Source organism: Puntigrus tetrazona, chromosome 16 (assembly GCF_018831695.1).
Source record: "Puntigrus tetrazona isolate hp1 chromosome 16, ASM1883169v1, whole genome shotgun sequence".
Lineage (NCBI taxonomy): Eukaryota > Metazoa > Chordata > Actinopteri > Cypriniformes > Cyprinidae > Puntigrus > Puntigrus tetrazona.
In genome coordinates this window covers 10,764,589-10,786,778 of record NC_056714.1, presented here as the reverse complement: position 1 = coordinate 10,786,778, position 22,190 = coordinate 10,764,589, and the positions used below count along the sequence as shown (strand labels likewise).

Below are 22,190 nucleotides of genomic sequence, written 5' to 3'. Positions count from 1 at the left end.
AGGAGTAAGTGCACACATGGCCCATCGCATGTGATGGTACGCACTCCTGAATACTCCATTAAGGGGCACATGGCGGGTCACGGACAAGGTCAAGGGCTTTATCAGTCAAATTTTGAGAAATGCTACTGAACAGGATCAGTTTCTGTGCCTCAATAAACAAGCTCTGGTAAAGCATAACTGAGGACATGTGGAGTATTCAAAATAAATGCATGGACAAGAAGGACAATATACAGTGAGGATGAGGAATAAAAGTAGAAAAAATGGCTGCAAATAAAGGTAAGAGTAGGAGAACGTCGAAGGAGAGTAAACTACATAGAGAGATAAGGAAACTGAGACAAAACAGAGGCAGAACAGAAATCAACATAATGCTGGAGAACATTAAGAAACAAAAGAAAACAGACAGCAGTTAGAGAGGCCTATCAAAGGACCTATCATCATGAGGTCAAAATGAAGTCAGCATGAAAGCATATTTAAACAGATTTTATGTCCACAGTAAGCTCTGATCCACAAGGCACTGAATGCATCATTAAAAGTAGGCATTATACTAGAAATGACCTGAAGGCAAACTTAGTTGATTGTGTAGGACTGTTTTCTGCCTATAACACTGCTTGCATGTGCCTTTGTGAGTCTTTTGACCAGGACATGGACAGCATGTGCACAGTAAGACCAGGATATATATTTAATATTCAGCATACAGGGTCTGATTCTACATCAGCATTTTTAAAGCAGTAATAAAATCTCAAAACATCTCAAAAAACCAAATATTTGACAGAGATATATTCTGGCATTTACCTTGTCCTCCTGGGAGTCCTGATGCAGAAGGCTGTGCTGTTGGATGGCCATAGGGGGCGGCAGGGGAACCGAGTCAGGCCCTTCCTCCCCTTCCTCCTCACCACAGCTCTGCATCCCCGAAGAGGAAGACTTAGACAGAGTGCCACTGCTCAATCCTTCATTTCTCATCCTCTGTAAGAAACAGACAGGAAGAAATAAAGATAGATAAACACGGTTAAGCTATGAAACAGCTCAGCAGCTGTGGAACATTTTATACCAAAATAGCTTCAGTGGACGAGTTGCACTAGAACTGCTCTACACTAGAAACCACAAGACATGAATAACACTTACAAATCATACACTTAAACAGAGACAGAATGCTACATTTACCAAATGCATTTACCAGGAAATGAGTGGCAACTAACTTCCATATGTATATATATATATATATATATATATATATATAGTATATATACTCATCTAGAAGCTGATTTAACCATATTTTTATATTTATTTTTTATTTATGAGACGTGTCAGATGATACTCTAACATAAAATTCATTCAGCAGTTTTAAAGTTTATTTTTTTGTTGTACGTTAAATTTTTTCCTAAATATTCCTTCGTTTTTACATACATAAAAATGAAATAGCATTTAAAATAACTTTATAATATTCCGATCTGGTGCTCAGTTAACATTTCTAATAATAATCGCAGTTGAAAATAGCTGACTCCAAACTTTGAATATAGCGTATATACATTGTCAAATACAATTTTAATAATGCATTAATTGATATACAATTCACCTCAGATTTTTTTGCTTTTGTGTGAATCAAGCTAATAAACCTGAAAAGTAGTGTGTGTGTTTCTTATTGTTTTCTGGTCACCAACCTCCTCTATGGTCTCATCTTGTGGTGTGGCGGCACTGTCATCTGAATCTTTCTGTGAGCCGGCGTCTGCGTTCTTGCGGACATCTCGACTCTTTTTGTGCTTGTGTGCAAGTTTCTTCACGTGACCGTCTGCTTTACCGCTGCTGAGCCGTCTGACAGGGCTGGTCAGCCACTTGCGCAGAGTATTTCCTGGCCGTTTTGGTCCAGGGGAGCTCTGCAAATGAGCCGGCTGCAGTGTGGCACTGCCCGAAAGTCCTCCTTCATTACTGGACACTGAAAGTGTGTCTTCAAAAAAAGAGAGAGAAGTGATGTTTACATGTCTTGCTGGGCCTTTTCTGGGTATTTCTATTTTATATAACATCATTAATCATTAATCAATAATGATCAATAATTAATAATCTGCTAATTAATCAAATGTCAAGCATTCATAAACAAAAGGCAATTATTAGAATAATATAAAATAATATTAAGTTTGTAAATAAACAAACAATACATGTATATATATATATATATATATATATATATATATATATATATATATATATATATATATATATATATATATACATACACATAAACTTTACAAACTTTCTTTTTGTAAAAGATTTTGTTTGAAAAATTGTCATTATTATTATTCATGTCCTGATCAATATTATGATTTTGTTTTTATAAATACCATTTATATATTAACACACACCCATACATTTATATATAAATGTATTTATATTTAATATATATTATATGAGTATAAATTATACACATGTAAATTTTTTTTATATATATATATATACTGTATGTGTGTGTACTTTTATTTTGGATGCAATTCATTGTTTGACAGTACTACATTTTACATAACACAAAGACATATTTTTATATCTGGTTTTAATGGTGCAAATATTTTTAATTATATTTTTACTATAATTGTACAGCTATATAATATATAACTATATATAAACACACACAACACACACACATATACATATATATATATATATATATATATATATACATAAAATAATGTTGAGCATATCTAAAAAGTCAAATCTGACAGATGCAATCTGATGCAAATTATTATGCATTTGTGGAGAAGTGTGTGAGCGTGCTTTTCTCACCACAAGGTGACTCTATAGTGATGCAAATCGCAGCTTTGCTTTTCACTTCAGAGAGGTTTCTGTTTTCAGCCCTCTTCAAAACCGAAACTGCAAAACCCTCTTAAAAAGACCTTGCTCTGCTCCTCAGAGAATATGTCCTTACATAAAGCTTGCATAAGTTATTCTCGTCAGCCTACCGATGTGCAGAAGAAAGGCTTCTGATGAAGGAGTGGAAAAATCAAGAGCTAATAAACAGATTGTTATTGACTGTCACTATAGCATTATAAACCTCTCTTATGTTGTATGTATGAATTCTCAGCTGTCTTGCTCTCAGTAGTTTGTCCCCCCGTTCTGGGCGGTATATCGAAGTGACCGACCCTAGCGTGACCCATCTGTCATAGTTCGCACTCTGTGTATTTGCCAAAAATACACGCATACATAGCTACACCTAGTAAACAAACTCCAACAAAGTAATGAACAATTCCAGTGATAAAATCATATCACTACCGATGTCCAAAAATGAGTAATGACTCTTACTGTAGCTTATTCTGCTCAAGAACTACCCAATCAAGACTGACAATGAAAGTGATCGATCGTATAACTACTTTTCTTATGCTTTTTTTCGGACGTGTTTACCTAAATCGAGCAATATGTGAGTATCAGACATACAAAAAACGGTTAACAGCAAAATTCAGTGTTTAGCCACATTGACACAAAACACACAATTTATCACGTGTGTGTGTGTGTGCGCGTGTGTGCTCGCGCGTGTTTGTTACTGTCTTTTTCGCAACCTTCATAGCAGGACAGAAAGCGTAAATTAGCCAGTTTAATGCCCACAAAAGAATATTTCTAAAATCCTCTCTCTGACTCGAAGAGCTTTTGATAACTGAATATGATTTTGGGATATCTCAGTGATGAATGCGGCGCGTGTTTGCAGTTGTGTTACAAATTCATTCCTCCTGCGCTGTCGTTAACTTCACACCTGAACAAACTGAGCCTTCAGCGCCACAGAAATGTGTTAGACACTGTATATTTGTCCGACCGTCCTCTAAAACTGAAGCTTACAGTAATTTGTACGTTACACCAGATATGAATCATATATATAAAAAGATTACAGAACTATTTTTAATACATATTGAGGTAACATTCGTTAATTAGGAAGGGGTGTGATATCACATGCTTGTGGTGTGACAAAATAATGCTTTCTCATACTCTGAGTCTCACTTCGAGGACTATTTAGCAAGAGTTTTATTTGTTAGAAAATCAAATTTATGATGCTTTCGAATAAGTAATCATTTATTCCGTTTCACTGAGAGGCTCTCATGTCTGAGTTAATAATGAAGACTCGCTCTCAAACGCATGCACAGGTTTCACAATGTTTTGCTTGCATGTGCATAGCTACCTTTATTAGCACAGCCCCGATCCAACATAACATCTAAATCAATCAGTCTGTGAACAAAAGCTAAATATAAACGGCATCATACATTCCTATTCCTGTGCTATTTGGGTCAATGTCAAAACAAACATGTTAACAATAAAAAAAAGGACAAAAAATATTTTCCGAGTTATTCATAAAATGTTTAAAAAAAGGTTTTTTAAATAATTTCAGAGGAAAATGTCACAGCACATGACAAACTTACCTCATCATAAAAAGGTCAAAGAAATTTTAAAAAACTTGTCCTTGACACAAAGTCGGGAACAACTGTGGCACATTTATGCATTTTTAAAATATGTGTTTTTTTATTTCATTTAATCATAAAATATCATGAACTACTTAATTAGTTAATTTTTTTTAATAATATCTAAAAAAAGAAAGAAAAAAAATTATTATTAAATCAGAACAGTTCTATATGATAGAACTGATATTTCTGACTTCATGCCTCACGCATTAAAATTTTTATTCAGATGTAGATGCCGTAAAGAACATTTGATTTTTTTTTTCCAATTTGTTTATGAATTGCATTTTGACGTATATTTATTTTAATAGATCAAATGATGTAATGTCATTAATCTATTCACTTTGGCTCTGCAAACATAAAAGGCAGACAGTTACATTTAAATGCTTAAAAAAAACCCTCAAAATTAAATCTATAGACACAGAGGAATCTATAAAATGTCTGTAAACACAGGAAAAGATGAAAAAAGTTGAGCTAATTCTGACTTTTTTAAGTTTTAGATGTGATGAGTAATGAGAATTAACAAATAAAGTAAAATAGATTTTTAATAAAATCTGACAATCATTAAAAAACAGATGAAGTATTTTTTTTTTAATGATTGTCAGATTTTATTAAGAGTGCCTTGAAAAGTGAATCCTACTATAACCCTGCATTTAAAATATACATCTAAATATCTATACCTATCTTAAATACACCAAAATGCCCTAAATATATGCCCTAAAACATAAATCACACTATATTAAGCCGAGTTACGACTACTGTATTCAGTCCTGACAGTGTTGTTGTCCTGTGAGGCACGTACCCAAATCCAGCAGCCAATACTTGCAGTTCTCTGAGCGTCCTGAAGCTGAACCCATGTGACAAAGTGGCCTGACTGATAAAAATGAGTGTATTCCATGTGCCATACCAAGAAGTGATCCGGAGAGAGGAGGCAAACTACACCAACCCCTCTTAACTGAAAGGATTTTACCACATAATGCTGAGAGGAGAGTGATGGACTATGAAAGAAAGGGAGGAGAGAGAGAGAGGAAGGGGATGGAGAAAGAGAGAGGTTTGGTGTTTCATGCACAGCTGTGACTAAGTTATGCTCAGAATGAGAGAGAGGGGAGGAAGGGAAAACCGGATGAGAAGACTCAAAGAGAGGAAAGAGGTGTAACCTACAATTCTTTAATATGAAAGATGTTAGTCTGAAAGAGTCCAAGTCTTTTCAAAATTATATATATATATATATATATATATATATATATATATATATATATATATATATATATATTTTAGATTATTTTATGTTATGTGAGACTGCATGCAGATGATGGCATTTAACAAAACATCAGTCAAGCTTTGACCTGTTCAAACATTTTCAGCATTTTTCATTGGGAACGCAGTAATAATACATCTCAGTCTTAAATGACAGTTTTAGAGCGTACAGTACGACTGGCAGGCTTGGCCAATATCAGGTCACAGCATGAAAATTAAGTAAACTATACAAACAACTGCCTCTATATCACCTACACAAATGGCTGCCTCTCTTACAGGCTGCACCGGGGCGGATGGCTACAAAGATCTCCCTGTTTAAGCGTCTTTGGCTGCTTAACAGTAGCTGGTCTGTGGCCAGTCGACTGCTTCCTTTGCTACACACACACACACACGTATGCAGAACCGTAACTGCTTATACCGGAGCTAATCAAAATTCTACTGAAGATTCTGCTCTGGTCTCATGGTAGCATAAAAGTTTGATTTCTTTCGGCCCTTCTGGACACGTTGCAACACAGCAGCCTGCCTTAAATATACCTTGAACATTTTAGCGAACAAAATAGTCTGGCCAGCAATTTGAAGAGGTTGAATACACTGGTCATCGTGAGTTATGACGGTTCCTATTTCACATTCTATAAATACAGATTGTCCGTGCTGTAAGAGAACCGGCTGTTTGACATTTCCCATGACCTCCGCCAAAGGAAAGGTGCTTGTCTACTTGTAATGATGTCATAAACTGGACATAAATGACAGGTATGCGTCCTTTTAACTTAGTAGTTGCAAAAATATCAACATCGTTAGTTTCAACATGACTGTTATATTACAAGCTATTCATTGATTATCAGAATAGCAATATAGAAACAAATAGATTTAGTACATACATACATACTTTTAGGACAACATCTGAGCAGCATTTTCTACATCATGAGGTAAAAATAATTCAGTTTCAGTAACTTCCCAGAATTCCCCAAGCCGAACACCACACCCTGCACACACTAATGATCTTCTCTCAAATGCTGCCCAGTCATCCTAGTGTGGGTGACCTCAAAAATCTTTGCCTGGTGACCTTCTTAGTTTTACCACATGCTCTTCCTTTGTAATCAAGTCTTTGTCACAAATCATGGGCCATTCAGAGTTTTCAAAAGCAGTGACTAACCACCGTGCATTCCATGTTACAGATCTTTGATCATGAGCAGCTGAAGAACAAATCTAATTCTAGGTGTACTTACTACAGCTGAATGAAATTCCTTAAATGCACGTTAACAATAAGAAAGCTCCAAAATGAATTATGCTGGCTCATCCTACAAGTCTTCATATGCAAAAATGTGTTTCACCACTAAGAGTTCTCAAATACCATTAAAACGTAAAAAATGTAATGAAATTAAAATGGACCATATGCATTTTTTATAGAATATTGTAATAAAAAAAAACAGTTCCAATGAAGCCAAGATACTTGGTTGAACCGACCAGACCAAACCAAACCAAACCAAACCAAACCAATATTTAACAGCCAACCAAATTAAATCCTGTCTGATAAAATCAAATCTAAATATTTTCCTGCATATATTTATCTTCTTTTTGAAATAGGTCACATTACAAATGTTACCCATGTTTTAAAATTATTTTATTATTATACATAATGTGATAATTAATTGCATAAAATATATAACTTTCATTTTTTAAATTCAAATTATTGTAAAATGAATACAGTAAAAACTGAAAGATTGTGAAAAAATATTACAATCTAAAATAACTTTTTTCAATTTTCATATAATAATAATGATTGTACGATGAATATGAAGTTTATTAGAAAAGCATTTTAATTTAAAATAAATGATCATTTTTAATTTTAAATACATTTTACTGTCACTTTTGAACAAATTCATGTGTCCTTGCTGAATAAAAGTATTAATTTCTTTGACAAAGAAATACTGACTGAAAAACACAAACTTTTGTATTATTGTTTACAAAACTGCTGGTTTTAATTGCAGGAGCGAAATCACAAGATCACATTAACTGTCCTGTGTACATGGATACGGTCCTAGCAGGGAAATCCCCAACAGCCTGGCAACCGTGTTCATCACCTGACACAGTCCATCACCATGGTTACTGCATGCTCAACGCACTTCAACCCTAACAAGAAAGAGCAAAGCTGGACTGCAATTAAAATTTCATTTAGGTTCAGGTTGAGTCAAGAGCAGACACACACCTGTACACAGCTTTGATCAACTCCTCCTGAGGGAAAACACGCAATATCTGGCACCCATATTAAGATAATCCGATTTAATTTGGGTTTGTATATTTCCGCTTAAGCTTGCACGCAGCTAGAAATCTGTGTCCATAATGGTTGTAATTAAAAATCAATACAAATCAATGGTACCAAAACAGATTCATTAAAAAGCTAAGATTCCAATCGAGTCAAAGGTGGTTACTTAACAACAAAGGACCAGCTGGAAACCCCAGACGCATGTGTTGACGTGTCTTTGAGTAATCCCTCAAGCATTTACAGAAGCTCTTCCCATGACTGTAGAGAAACATCAAATACTATTCCAGATTCTCAGGACCTCACAAACTCAAAACACCCACTAATACAAGTAATGAAGCCTCAGTGAAGTGTAAACCCTAATAAAAATCTAAATCCTGAAGCCATCTTGATCTGATCCCGTATTTAAGAAGGACCCTTTAAACAAAAAAGAAAACGTATAGTTTGCTTAAAAGTATAACGAAGCTTTTAAGTAAATTCAGTCCCGTTGAATCTTACCTTTATGGTTGAAAATGCCCTCCATCTCCATGCTGCTTCGGGAATGGGCGATGCAAAGCATAGAGCTGGGAACCAGGCCCTCCTGGACAGGTGAACGGTCAGTGGTGCGAACCAGACACCAGTCGGGTTTGTCCTGGGGCCTTTCTACCAGCTCCACCGTCTGACCTCTGCGTACAGTCAACTCCGATCCATTACTGGCCATGAAGTCGTGGATGACCACCGTCAACTCCGAGCCACCGGATAACTGTGGAGGAAGGCTTAAAGTCACATTACAAATTCAAATACACGATTAAAACAACAATCGAGGCAGCAAAAGGCACAACGAACGCACCCCACTGGTAATGTGGCATCGCCAATGAGCTCAGAAGATGAGCCACTGACCCCGAACCTTTACACGCCATGCTTCTACCAAAACAACACCCCGCACGTCCTTACGCAGGAAACATCACACAGAAGATTGCTCTGGGTCCAAAACCCCATTTACAACAATGCCATATCCTTCAATCCGGAAGACAGAGCGCTGAATAACTGTGTCTTATCAAAATGAATCTCATCTACAGTTCACGCTGAAGCATTCAGAACTCCAGCGAGGTAAAGTGGCAGGCGGTTGAAGGCTGCTGACACATCCTCGCATTGCCACGAGATGGAATCAGTCTGAAGGAGTGACGCCTGGCAGGAGGAAGGGAGAGGAGGCAGAGACGGACACAATGTGCCAAGATTTAAAGGAGCAGGAGGCAAATTAATGCTCATTAGAAGTGACGTGCATGGACTCGTCCGCTTCTGAGAGCTTCACCTTTTCACCTCGCCGTGAACTGAGAGGGCTCTGTGTGCTTCTAAAACAGTGAGCTTTTGTGCAGGGTCTTCAGGGTACATGAGTGAATTTAGTGACTCTTGACGTGTTTGTGTTTGTCACAAAGAGACGGGGAAGGGACAGACACGGAAGAGAAGACAGAGAGGGACTAAGATGCGTTTAGATCGGAGAGCATCCGCAAGTAGTGCGTGTTGCTGTAGAAGGATCGCAATGCATATCGGTGACAAAAACACGCACATGTGTGAAGGCGTGTGAGAGAGAGAGCACTGACTGTGAGTGGGAAGACAAGCGTCTGTGCTGCTAAATCCAAAGCAACCGAAGCAACAAACGTTCCCCAATGAGGAGCCTGCATTACGTCTGTTGGTAATCAGGTTAATTGAACGTTGGAACTGCTGGACGCCACTGTGCCCAAACTTCTTATATAGCTTATTCCACAGTCAACTAGGAGAGAATTTCTGCTCCCTAAAATGTTTGCATATATAAAAATCGAGAAAAAAAAAAAACTTTCTAAATGAGAAACTTTTTCAAACAGAATTTGAATGCTTTATTTACTAATTGTTAACATTCATCCATATGTGACCCTGGACCACAAAACCAGTCATAAGGGTACATTTTTTGAAATATTTATGCATCATCTGAATGAATAAGCTTTGCATTGATGCATGTTTTGCTAGGATAGGACAATATTTGGCTTATTGAATATCTTATCTTATTGAAATCTGGAATCTGATGGTTTTAATTGCCAGGTTTTGATATGTTTATGGTAGAAAATTTGAAAATATTTTCATTGAAAATGGTCTTTACTTTAATTTTTGGCATCAAAGAAAAAAAAGTTATGTATTGTTGGTTATTGCTAGAAATATTTGTAAATTCATAATTTCTTGAAAATGTCTGCTTTGCACTTAAGAAGCTGTTTTTTATGTTTGATGAATTGAGTATTTACATGACACTAATTACCTTGCTGCTAATAGCTGAACTTAATAACCGATGAACAACTAAATAACACTTTCATTAAACTGTCATTTAACAAACAACTTGACAACAAAATGTGCCCAATAATGCTGTGATTACCATCTCTCCACTGATGAGTCATTTTTTCCACAACCGCATAGTGACAAGAATGTAATACATTTTAAGATAATGATAATTAATACCTTTATTACTGTTAAAGTGTTATGACACCAATTCTATTCTGATTTTTTTTTTTTTTTAGAAACGCTTAACATTTATTTATATATTCAGTCAAATTAAAAAATCCCACCATCAAACAATCATACCAAAAATCATTTAGAAGTAGTGAAAGTGGCCCTTTTAAAGATTAAATTATTGTCGCCTGGAATCAACTCTCCTTTAAGATTTGATTCATATTGAAAAAATTAATAAAATCATTTGTAGGTGTAGCATGTTTCTTGAACACAAGCCAGTGTGACGCAGCCTTTCGTCTGAGGCAGCCTTGAGAGAGATGAATGAAGCAAGTGTTTTTTTTTGTCTCCGTACATTTCAGTATTATCTCTAAAGAAAAGCATAAATTTAGGGGCGGTAACGTGATTCTGTTCTTTAAATCTTTGGATCAGAACAAGAAGTAACCATGAAGTCGTTCGAATGAACGCTCATGGAATATAGCTTCAAGCAGCGATAATGGGGCCAACCACACAGATGGCACAAACATGGCATGTAAACTTGTTTAGTTGTAGAATCCTTGCAGTATATGCAGTTTGAAGGCTTTAGGTATTTCTCGAAATTGGTAAGATCAAAATATGTTGGTATGAAAAAAGTTTGTAGATATATAATACTTATAGTTAGTCACTAGCGCATAGTTTTGAACATCAGAAGTTCATTTACTGGATTAAAGATGATCAGAACAAGTTTTGGTGAACATTAAATAAACTTTATATGCACTACAAACATCTATAATGTTCAATAAGGTAAAAAAAAGTGAATAAATAGATTTATGGACATTCTGTCATTTACTTGTCCATGTGGTTCCAGACTCAAGATTTCCTTTCATCTTCAGAAAACAAATGAACACAACTTTTAATATTCTCTCATCATTTTTGTCCATCCATTGAAAGTGAACTTAACCACAACAGCACACTTAAAATGACATTAAACAATTTTCCTTGTTCTTAAAAACACCAGAACTGAACACCGGGTGTAGAATGGCACTTTTAGACTACGGTCGACACATTTTCACACTCACCTTGTCGCTGTCCAGTGTGTTCTGGGAGGTGCGCGAGGCGATGGAGATGGTGTCTGGCTGACTGCTTGCATCACCCTGACTGTCTAGGTCCTCTCCATCCCTGTTATTCAACATGAAGTATATCATTCAAAAGTACAAACTGACCAAGGAAAAGCCACCCTGGTTAAAAAGTCAAAGTGAGATACCGATATGCATAAAACTTGTTTCTTCTATGTTATCATATTCCGAGCTCCAGAGATTGATAATTACTTGTTGATTTGCACTTGGTGTGAGTTGTTAACGTACCGTTTGCCCTTGTGTTTGCTTGCAGCGGTTTTGGGAATGTGGATTGGCTCTTTGAGCGCCCCCCGTAAATGGATGGTACGCTCCTGGATAACTTCACGAACATGTTTAATCCAATCCTGTTTGTTTTCAATACATGAAGCCTAGGGAAGCATTGAACACAGCAACACATTAATGAACCTCAGTTTATACAACAGACATAAATATCAATTGAACACGTCAAAGCCTACAGATAAATGACGACATCATGTAATCAGATCTCAAATTAAGTCAAAAACTGTTTATATAATTAACGTGTCCCTGGTCGTATTATGCCTCTGCTTCTAAATGTACTTTTCTTTAAGGTTCCAGCCTCCAATAGCATTAATGATACTCTATCAATAATTCAATAATTCAATCAATTATCAAAGAATGAAATCAGTTTCCATTCATCAGAATTCTTCAAATACAATAGGTGGAAACAATGTATAATAACACGAGTGCATCCATTTTTTCTCCATGTGTCTGTCTATTTACATGTGAGAACATATCCAATGGCATATGAGTCATTACACGATTCAATAACGTCTTCAGAGATGTAGGGCAACCATTCAGAGACACTAGTTACATAAGTGTTTTAACACTTAAACACACTTAAAAATTATTTTATACAATGGAATGACACGAGCCAGAGCAACGGCACTAGAAAATCAAAAACCTTAAAACATATCCACTGCCTGATCTATTTCAAGGATCTTCAGAAGAATTATGTAAATATGTGCATTATTTTAAAACAAAAACTAATGGAAATATCCATTTAATTTGAGATGATAGGCAATTATTCAGCAATGAAACATGCTTGTATGCTATGCCAGTTAAAAATAAACTTGAAAGCAAAAAATGTAATTATTAGAAGCCATAAAAAATCGACAGCTGTACCAAAAAAATGTGTACAGTATTAATTTGCAATGTGAATCGTACCTTTAGTACTATTTTGTTGTCTGAGGTAGGTGTCCGTCCAACCCAGAGTGCAAATTTACATGGATCTCCTTCCACGTGTTCAGTAACTCCAAGTTCTGAGGTCTAGGCAGAGCAAATATGAAACAATTCAGTCATTATAAAGTATGGCCATCCGTGAGCCCATAAGCAAGCATTTCTTTATTTAAATAACTAAACAAACTTAACGTAAAATCCGTACCATGAGCTTGCTCTTGTACAAATACTTGCTCCTTCCGTTTGAGTCTTTGACATCCTTGCTGAAGATGAGAGACATCTCAAAGAGGAAGAGGTGCCTCTCTCTGCCCTTTACGAATCAGTGTCTTTGGATCCCAAACCTGGAATGACTCCTGCAGAATCAACTCACCCTGAGACTCAATGTTCTCATCAAAACCTGAGAGAGAGCAAAAAGGAAAGAGAGGTTGAAGAATGATAAAAGACTAAAGAAAAAGTAATGGGTTTGGTTAAGCTTTGTCTGTGTGTACATGTTTGTCACTCACCCTCCAGCATGCTGAGGTGCATAGCATCATTAGCTCTTTTTGGGCACACTAAGCATAACCTCCAGGCCATCTTTAATTTCTCCTTTACCCTCCTCACAACAAGTCAATAGTTCCTATAAACAAACATAACAATAGCACTTCATGTTGGGTCTTTGCAGGGTCTGCGATGGTTCTATGTTTAGATTTGCGACTCTTCAGTGTTCTTTTATGGGTTTGTGATAGCTTATACTGTGTTTGCAATGCTTCTATGTTTGGTTTGTGATAGTCGTAGGTTTAATCTGTGTAGGGTGTTTAGTCTGTGTTGAGTTTGAGATAGTTTTGGGTTTAGTCTGTGCTGGGTTTGTGATAGGCCTAGGTTTAGTCTGTGCTGGGTTTGGGATAGTTCCAGGTTTAGTCTGTGTTGGGTCTATGATGGTTTAATGCATAATATGTGCTAGGCTTGTGTTTCATCAAAATCTGATTATTGCATGGCTTTTTGTAAAAGAAGAGTGCATAGTAGTACACATACCTTCAGCAGAAGCTGATACTTGGTGATCCTCTGAACTGGTTTAATAAGGTATGATGAGATAGAATTAGCCAGCCTGTGTCTCTGTTGGATTTCCTGTACACATACAGTAAAGCACACCAAATGTCTTTTACTAGAAACAAAAAATAGCTTTCAAGCAAACACCCTAAAACATTAGCTTTTTAAAATATTTAGCTTTTTAATTCTTAATAGCTTCTCAATAGACATTTTGCAAAAAGCAGATCTCAAAGGCTACAGACATTCTTCAATGCTCAGCCCTGAAAGAAGAGTCCCGTCTGTTCTGATCGCTTGGCAACAGTTTAATAGTGAGGCATCACTAGCCCCCACCCACCCCCAGACACACAGGAAGTGCCTCTCTCTAAGACCTCCACCTACCAGCTAAAAAACAGAACTGATTAAAAGACCACAGAGCCAGCCATACACACACACACACACACACACACACATATGCGTTCCAATATATGTATATACACATTAATACACACTAATACTACCACAAATACACAGTGTCACCCACATTCTCTGTAAATACGCACAAAAAGTCTTACATAATCTGAATAAATAAATAAAATTTAATGGATCGAAAATGTGTAAAGGAATACTTTTAACAGAATTATGTGTCCTTACATACAATCAAATCAACTTTATCATGCTTTCTTAATACTCACATCAAAAATAGGGCCCCGCATGTTCTAGAATCAGCTGAGTGGAGTCAGGCTTGTTCTTACAGTAGTTCACATACATCTGGAACTTATCCGCCTACAAATAAAGCAGCATACAAAATACTGGAACATTTTGAACATGAAGATGCTCTGTTTTCAACTCTAATAACTAGTATCTCTTTTACGATAGCTGTTATCAGAAAGTATTAAATAAGCACTGATTTAAGAAGATACTTCATAAATAGTGTAATATAGCTGTTCAATCAGGTTCTAATAATGAATCATATTTGACAAAAAGAAGTACAAACATTATCGTGAATTGTGAAATAATTAAAATAATATAAAATATTTAAATAAACATACCATGTAATATTATATACCATAAAATATTAATAGCATTTGCATGTGACTGACAAATAAAAGTGCAACCTACTTACGTTTTCTAATGTACTGATTTAATATCAATGTAATGTTACACAAGTCTGGTGCACTTCTTAATAAGATTATCTCTAGCACCGACACTTACCCACGTGATAAAACAGTGACCCACGTCCTCTGGAAGCTGCTCATATTTTTTCCAGTTCTTTAAGAAAAATGCTGAAAAAAGGACAGAAGAGGCTGTAGAGAAGCAGTAAAATAAAGAAGTTAGAAATACTACAATTATAAAATTGCAGTTTATAAGGGTATACTGACTTGTGATGGAACTACGTGCAGGTCTTGCCATGTTGCAGAAAATGATGTGTACTCTTTATTGAAGCCAATCCCAGGAGGAATCTCCTCCACACCACTAGTCATCTCTACAGATATGTCTGAAAACACACACTCACACTTAGAATTGTTTTTCTCAACATTGTGATAACAGATTTAGTACTGTTATAATTTCAAAGGATACATTCTGTGTTTCCAGTGTTTTACATTGTTAGGCTTAGCTGGCTCTGATATTATTGGTTAATACAATTTCTTCTTCAGATTTAATCATCCGTTATCTAAACAGAAAGTATGTGCTTACATTGTTTATTAACATATTCGTGGGTAATTTGCAGTTTTGATTATATTTTCAGTTCTATTTCTTTTAAAATTGAATCATATGTTCCCTTCCAGAATTTACGCTCTGTCTAGTGTACGGCCTTGCAGTGTGCTCTCTACAGGTGCAAAATCACTCTTCGAGCACCCCTTCTTACGGATCTGTCCTGCGCTAATGGAACGATCACCTTCATTGCCACTAAAGGGCAGCGCGAGTCACTAGCAGTCTTCTAAATATTTTCAACTCATGTGTTTACATGTTATGATGCTAGTACTTGACTTCAACATTGATAGCACTCTCTTTCTTCTCCTGCTCCACCCTTCCTATCTTTTCTTGTTTAAAAAAAAAAAAAAAAAAAAAAAAAAAAAAAAAGCTTCCTGTGTCTGCAAGTTAGGCAAGACAAAGACCTACCAAGAGCACTTATACACTCATATGCCTTATGTTTGATATGCTTCTATATACCTACCTCATTTAATATGTACGTAGCTTTGGATAAGAAATGCCTGCCAAATAACTAAATGTAAATGTAAAATTACTGTTGACCAAAATCCTTTAGTATTAACTTTGTATTAATCAAAATTCTGAGTTGTAGTTATATTATCCAGTATATACATGAACCGAACTGAATATTAACCAGCTCAAACATCATAACAAAAGTAATTCTGGGTCCTACAATAGTACAAGCAGATCTAACTTAGTGATGACTATTGATTGCTGTTACAAACCTCAATCAGTAAACATAAATCAATAAACAGACACCCTTTGAGATGACCCTACGGTTTGGTATATGCTTTATTGTCCAGGATGCGAATGAAAACAAATGACCTGATTAAATTGCAGAAACTGCATGTAATAACGAATCCCAGACAGCTGTTTTTTTCCCAAAAGAGAATGAAAGAAAAAGAATGCACATGTATTAGTTTTCAGAATATGATTACCATGTGTATTCCAAATTGCATGAATATTCCAATGGTAATTGGGGCGCTTTTGGATTCAAAAAATGGTGCATATGTAAACATGGTCAGTGTTTAATGACACTCCAGTCTTTTCAAGAGATCAAACTGAGTAGCTATTCCTGGATGAACTGGATTGTTGTTAGGCTGCACTGCAGCGAATACATTTATCAGCGCCAGGAGCTTTGTGATCTGTCCAAAGTGGACATTGGTGCACCACACCCTCTAAATGTTGGTCGTCACCAGACAAGCTGTGATAACAGTACTTATATGCTTACACACCCTGCAAGGTCTCTCACATATGCTTCTCTCGGTCTGAAATGAGCTCACGTGCATTATAAACCTGGAAAGAGAGAGGTAATAGAATAACCCATTACATCAGAACCCTATTATCTGAACATTCGTTTTAAAGCTAATACTACCTCTAGGATGGTTTCATTCCAGTATTAAAAAAATCATGTTTACTTTAGTATGGTGATATTTATGGGTCAGCTTCCTCAAAACACAAAAGAAGTAACCAAAGCTGAGACTTTATTTAGATGAAGCGACGACTTCTCCTTCGGCACTTCCTCGCGCTGACTCGATATCATATAATCTGTGTTTAAAAGACATACTCTTTTCTGCGGGCTGATTTATGCTTCTCCTCAGCTTGAGTCTATGGTTGGCGTCTCTGAGCTTGATACTCTGCACCAGGAGCGCACTGGTCGAATGATGTCCAACTGCAGATCTTTACCTGAAATCCACCAAAAATGTTTCTGATGGTCAAGAAATCACCTTCCTTCTGCTACATTACTGTGATTGGCATGACTCAAACATACAGTTCATGCAGGTACAACACACCCACTCTCCCAGCCCTCTCACCTGCTTTTGGTGAGAGTCAGTGGACAGGCTGAGCGCATTCTCCGAGCAGGAAACAGTACTTGTCCATGCGTGAGGAAAAGTCCGCGGCAGCGTTTGTCCACTGATATGACCGACTTCTGAATCTACGCCTGCATGGGCGTGGCCCTTCTCACAAAAACCATCAGCCAGGCTGGATCAACAATCCTTACCCGCTCTTTACGGTCTGTTAGGGAGAAAGAGAGAGAGAGAGAGGGAGAGGAGCTATGGAGAGCTGCACTGATTCTGAATGAGGCGCCGATCTGAGTGTAAGCATAATCGGAGAGGTGTGTTGTGGGATTTGCTGTCAGATTGTAAACCTGCAGCATGCTGACAATCGCAGTCATGTAATAACTTGGGACTAACTACGTTTAGTTTACTCTAAATATAATATAATATAATATATTATAATATAATACTAATATAATATAATATAATAATTTCCTAATTTCTTTAAATAAAATAAAATGTTACTTTAGTAATACTTTTATAAATATATTCCTACTTTTAAAACTTTTATATGTAAATTTTGGAGCTCATATTTTTAGACCTTTTTTAAACCTTGTCATTTTATTTTCCTCAATATGTCTAAGTAGTTTTCCTCTTTATTATTTCTGTAAATACATTATTTTAGTTATTTTTAATTAATTTTAAACTTAATATTAAGTCTATTTCAGTCGTTTAACTAAATTAAAAAAGGGAATATTAGTCTCAGAAACTAAACTGACATAAAATATATTTTTCCTTCATTATATATATATATATATATATATATATATATATAACAATATATATATATATAAGTATATAGCATATTAAGGAAAAGTATAAAGGCAACAGAGATGAATTAATTATACAATAAACAGTTACAATAGAATATGTTCATATTGGATTTACAAGCATTCTGTTTCAGTTTACAGTGGGCACTAATATAAAATGTCTCTATAATTGAGACATACCTTAGCTGTAATCTGGAATCCCCTTTGTTGCTTCTTTCAGCAGTTCCTGTGTGTAGTGTATAGTGGATCCTGTGAGTGTGTGGACAGGTAAAACTCTCCCTGTATCATGGATCCCATTCCAAAGCCCTATAAAAAAAACAATCAAAATGATGGGAGAAGATCAGAAACTCCGATATATGCGCATGTTTTGCTTTTGTTGTTATTCTAATCTTATGAATAAAGCTTTTAAAAATTACATGGCACAGCAGTTAAAGGAACAAACAAAATCTTCAGGTTAGGTTTGTGTAGCATGTATTGTCTCATCTGTGTGCATCCACTAGAGGAGTGAGATCTCTAAAGTGCTCAATCTCACGCTTGTCATTTCATTTAAAGTAACCAATCACCAGGTTCGTGTTGTTTGCAGGTTCATACACTAATTTCAGTATGACAAAATGTTACTGCGTGTTAAAGAACGTGGGCCACCCTCATCACGAGGCCTGGGGGTGGCAATCAGGACAAGGACTCACCAGTACACGGAGCGGAGCAGTGTGTGGTCAAACAGAGTCTTCCCTCCTCAATTACCAAGCGTTGCTTGTGGAACAGAAAAGCTTCCATCAGTACCACAGACTTCTGAAACCCTACCTGTAATTACGCAACAGACATAATTACACAACTTCACAAAATGTGCATTGAGGTATTTTTCAGCTATTTGTTAGGCGATACTTGTTTTCACTATAATAGGGCAAAAGCATAAAAGGAAATTGATGCTAGTAAGAGCTACAAATACATTGCCCTTTTTTTAAGTCACATTGATATAAGACAAGTTGAACTATCTTTTAAAAACATGCAGCAGTCACAAACCATGAATGCTTGAGCTGACATGGTTCTGTTATTTAAGGCTCAGAAATGCTGTTGTGGTCTGCAGCTGCTTACCAGTCAATTATTATTATAACATAAATAATATATGATCTCAATTAGACTGTAGGGTGGTACAATTATAAACATCAAGCGACCACCATGTTTCAGTCTCCAGGTGCATACTCACAAAAAACTATGACAAAATAAGGCATAATTACTAGACATGAGTCAAAAACAGCATCCTAAATTGTCTGTACACTTCAGGATTGAGCCAGTGCACAACCTGTTTGGTAGCTGCGTTCAAGCACCACCATACCACCTGCTGACACCTGGTCAGCCTTCTCTTTCTCATGGTCCAAGTGCAGAACCGGTTTTCCAGCTGTAACTCGTAAGGATGTCTGCAGAGGCGCCAGTTAGAATCAAATTAGAATCAAAGATCATATATAAACCCTGGAGTCATATTCTTCTAATAATGTTAATCAAATATCAAATACTGATTATATTTGCTCCAGCAAACCAGTCATAAAACTGCTTTTTGAAATAAAGGCAGTCTTACTCTTGACTTGTTGTTCGGGGCTGACATGTCTGAGCATTCGGCATATTTCACGCTGTTTCTGTGCAAGTATTTGAGGAAAGAGCGTGTGTTAACGTCTTTAACTAATGTGCATGCCTTCAAACAGAAAACAAAGTTGCATTAATTTTTTTATGTTGTGATGAACGACATTGGAGATCTTGATTGCGAGTCACGTCGGCAGTACCTTGAGAGAAGGCCTCTTTCTGCTCAGGTGTTTGCTGATCATAGAGTCGCGTAGTCGGACTCTGAAGTTTAATTGTGCTCGGTCACCCACACATGATCATATTTCCTCTCGTTTGTATTCTGTTCTAAACTTGCTAGAACACTACACACTACTGCAGGTAATCATATAGTTATACATATTAAATATAAGCAAAAATATTGGCAACACTTTACAGTAAGGTGTCGTTTATTAACATTGTTAGTTATAAATAATAAAATAATACAAATAATAAAATAGTATTATTACATATTTATTAAATCTTTGTTAATTAAAATACAGTTCATATTAGCTAAAGTGCATTAACTAAATAGTGTGTAGACACAACTTAAGATTTTAATAGTGCATTAGTAAATGATAAAATTAATATTAGTATTGTTTATTCTTAGTTCATTTTTTTATACTAATGTTACAATAATCAGTATTACAAATCTAACTAATTTATTTCCACTATTCTATTTCTTTGTTTCTAACCACTATTACTATGATTATGATATAAAAAAAGTAGTGTATAGATAAAAGTTTAAAGTATAAACTAGAAGTGATGGTGAGTATATATACAAAATAATAAAGAAGGTAGAACACTTTTATAATTGAAACAGAGTCAAAACTATAAACAGTAGAAATTATGAAAAAAATTACGAGACATAAGTCAGTTAATACATTTGTCATAGTATGATTTTTCTCCTAGCTTTAATTTCTCATGATGATTTAAAATTTTTATGAAACAGTTATGACTTTAGTTTATAAGCGCAACCATATGTAATACTTTTATAACTAAATAATATAACTATATGAGTAATACAAATAATATCATGTGTGACTTATATTTAAATTATACTGTAAGTGTCCACAAAATACTGCGAATTAGGAAAAATGAGAAATAACTAAAAATAAATAATACTTTTATCTTCTTTCATTATATCATAACTGACCAAAGGATAGAAGACAAAGGCACAGGAAATAAGACAAGACTAGCGGCCCACGACAAGAGGTCAAAATGACTGTATCACTGACCTCCCGTGTCTTGGCAGAAAGCTACTCGAGGCATTGACCAGTTTGGGGCGGTCTTTATGCTCAGCATAAGCTGCTGCCAGTGAACGCCACTTTCTCTGCGCTTGATCAGGATCATGTCCATGTCGTAGTGATTGGCCTGTAGCAGGCCTCTGCAGCTCTGCTGCACCTGCAGTACACTCTGATGAGTTTTCTGCATGCGTAAATAAGGAAAATAAAGAAAGTGAAAAACAAAACAGAAAGTGAAAAATGACCAGAAATTAATAGGGCGTGTACAAAAATGGTTCATGAAGCGGAAAACCGGTCTTCAAAAAGCAAGCCAGTTATTCATTTGACAGGAATCTATATGTAATATCGCCAAGTATGTATTTATTCATTTATTTTATGGATTTGTATATCCATTTCTAATGTGCAACAGCAAAAACAAGCTAATATTACACAGAGTGACAGTAGTAGAAATTACAAATACAAATAAATGTGTGTTGTTTGGAAGAAAAATGCTCGTACCTCGATAGCGTGCTGGGCTGCTCATGTTCCGCTGCAATTGTTCTGCTTCCTGCTAGAGCTGGCTGTGATGAGACACCATTGAGCATTGTTTCCCCATTCTGGATCAACCCAGGACCTGAAAAACACATACACAAATATTGCATTAAAAGGGCTGCATCACAAAAAGCCGATGCTACTGTTATCAATATTGTATTAATTAGAGAGTGTTGCAATATACATGCAAAGTGAAGAACTATATGATCTGACATCTCAAGTGTGAGAGAGTGGCAGTGTGCATGGGCAGCTGTTTCTGACACCTGTCACACAGAAAAAGACACAAAGCGTGGCTGTACTGTCAGATGAGACACTATACCTACACCTCAAAAAGTTAGCTTTCCAAGCTGACAAGGTTATGTATGGATTTTGCAAAAATGAAAACAAAAACAAATGAAAGCTCATGAGTGAGTTATCTGTAATAAAATGGAACGACACAGCAAAAATACACCTGAAGAAATGGATTTGCAAACAGGCATGAAGCAAATCAGTAGTAGAAAACAATCCTTCCTTAGTCAGTGAAATGAATACTGGCGGTTCATCTCAGCACCTCACGGTGCAGGATGCTGGAAACAAGCGTGGGCATTTCAGCGATACTAAAGGCTCCAACCAACAGGAAGCGCTGGATTTGTTATCAGAAAAACAAAATGAGCTGCTAGAGAATAGCCTGATAGACTGGCCAGATCCCATATAAAGTAAGGACTAAAAGATCTTAAAAGATACAACAAAAACTGACGGTAAATGGTTAAAAGGCCAGCAAGGTTCATTTTAAACAAAATTCTTGATTTTGAAATCGTG

General features: G+C 36.1%; 1 protein-coding gene across 1 annotated transcript in view; it reads right to left on the bottom strand.

The window, feature by feature from the left end:
• LOC122360810 (triple functional domain protein-like) overlaps positions 1-22,190 on the bottom strand; it is a 37,471-nt gene that overhangs the window by 13,443 nt on the left and 1,838 nt on the right. The window contains 19 exon segments of the mRNA XM_043261672.1: positions 793-963; positions 1,659-1,942; positions 8,440-8,683; positions 11,451-11,550; positions 11,736-11,875; positions 12,693-12,794; positions 12,910-13,017; positions 13,019-13,101; positions 13,208-13,250; positions 13,252-13,320; positions 13,716-13,808; positions 14,922-14,978; positions 15,089-15,204; positions 18,714-18,828; positions 19,353-19,442; positions 20,881-21,045; positions 21,154-21,157; positions 21,360-21,474; positions 21,606-21,655. Of these exon segments, the coding sequence (XP_043117607.1) occupies positions 793-963; positions 1,659-1,942; positions 8,440-8,683; positions 11,451-11,550; positions 11,736-11,875; positions 12,693-12,794; positions 12,910-13,017; positions 13,019-13,101; positions 13,208-13,250; positions 13,252-13,320; positions 13,716-13,808; positions 14,922-14,978; positions 15,089-15,204; positions 18,714-18,828; positions 19,353-19,442; positions 20,881-21,045; positions 21,154-21,157; positions 21,360-21,474; positions 21,606-21,655 (2,149 nt within the window).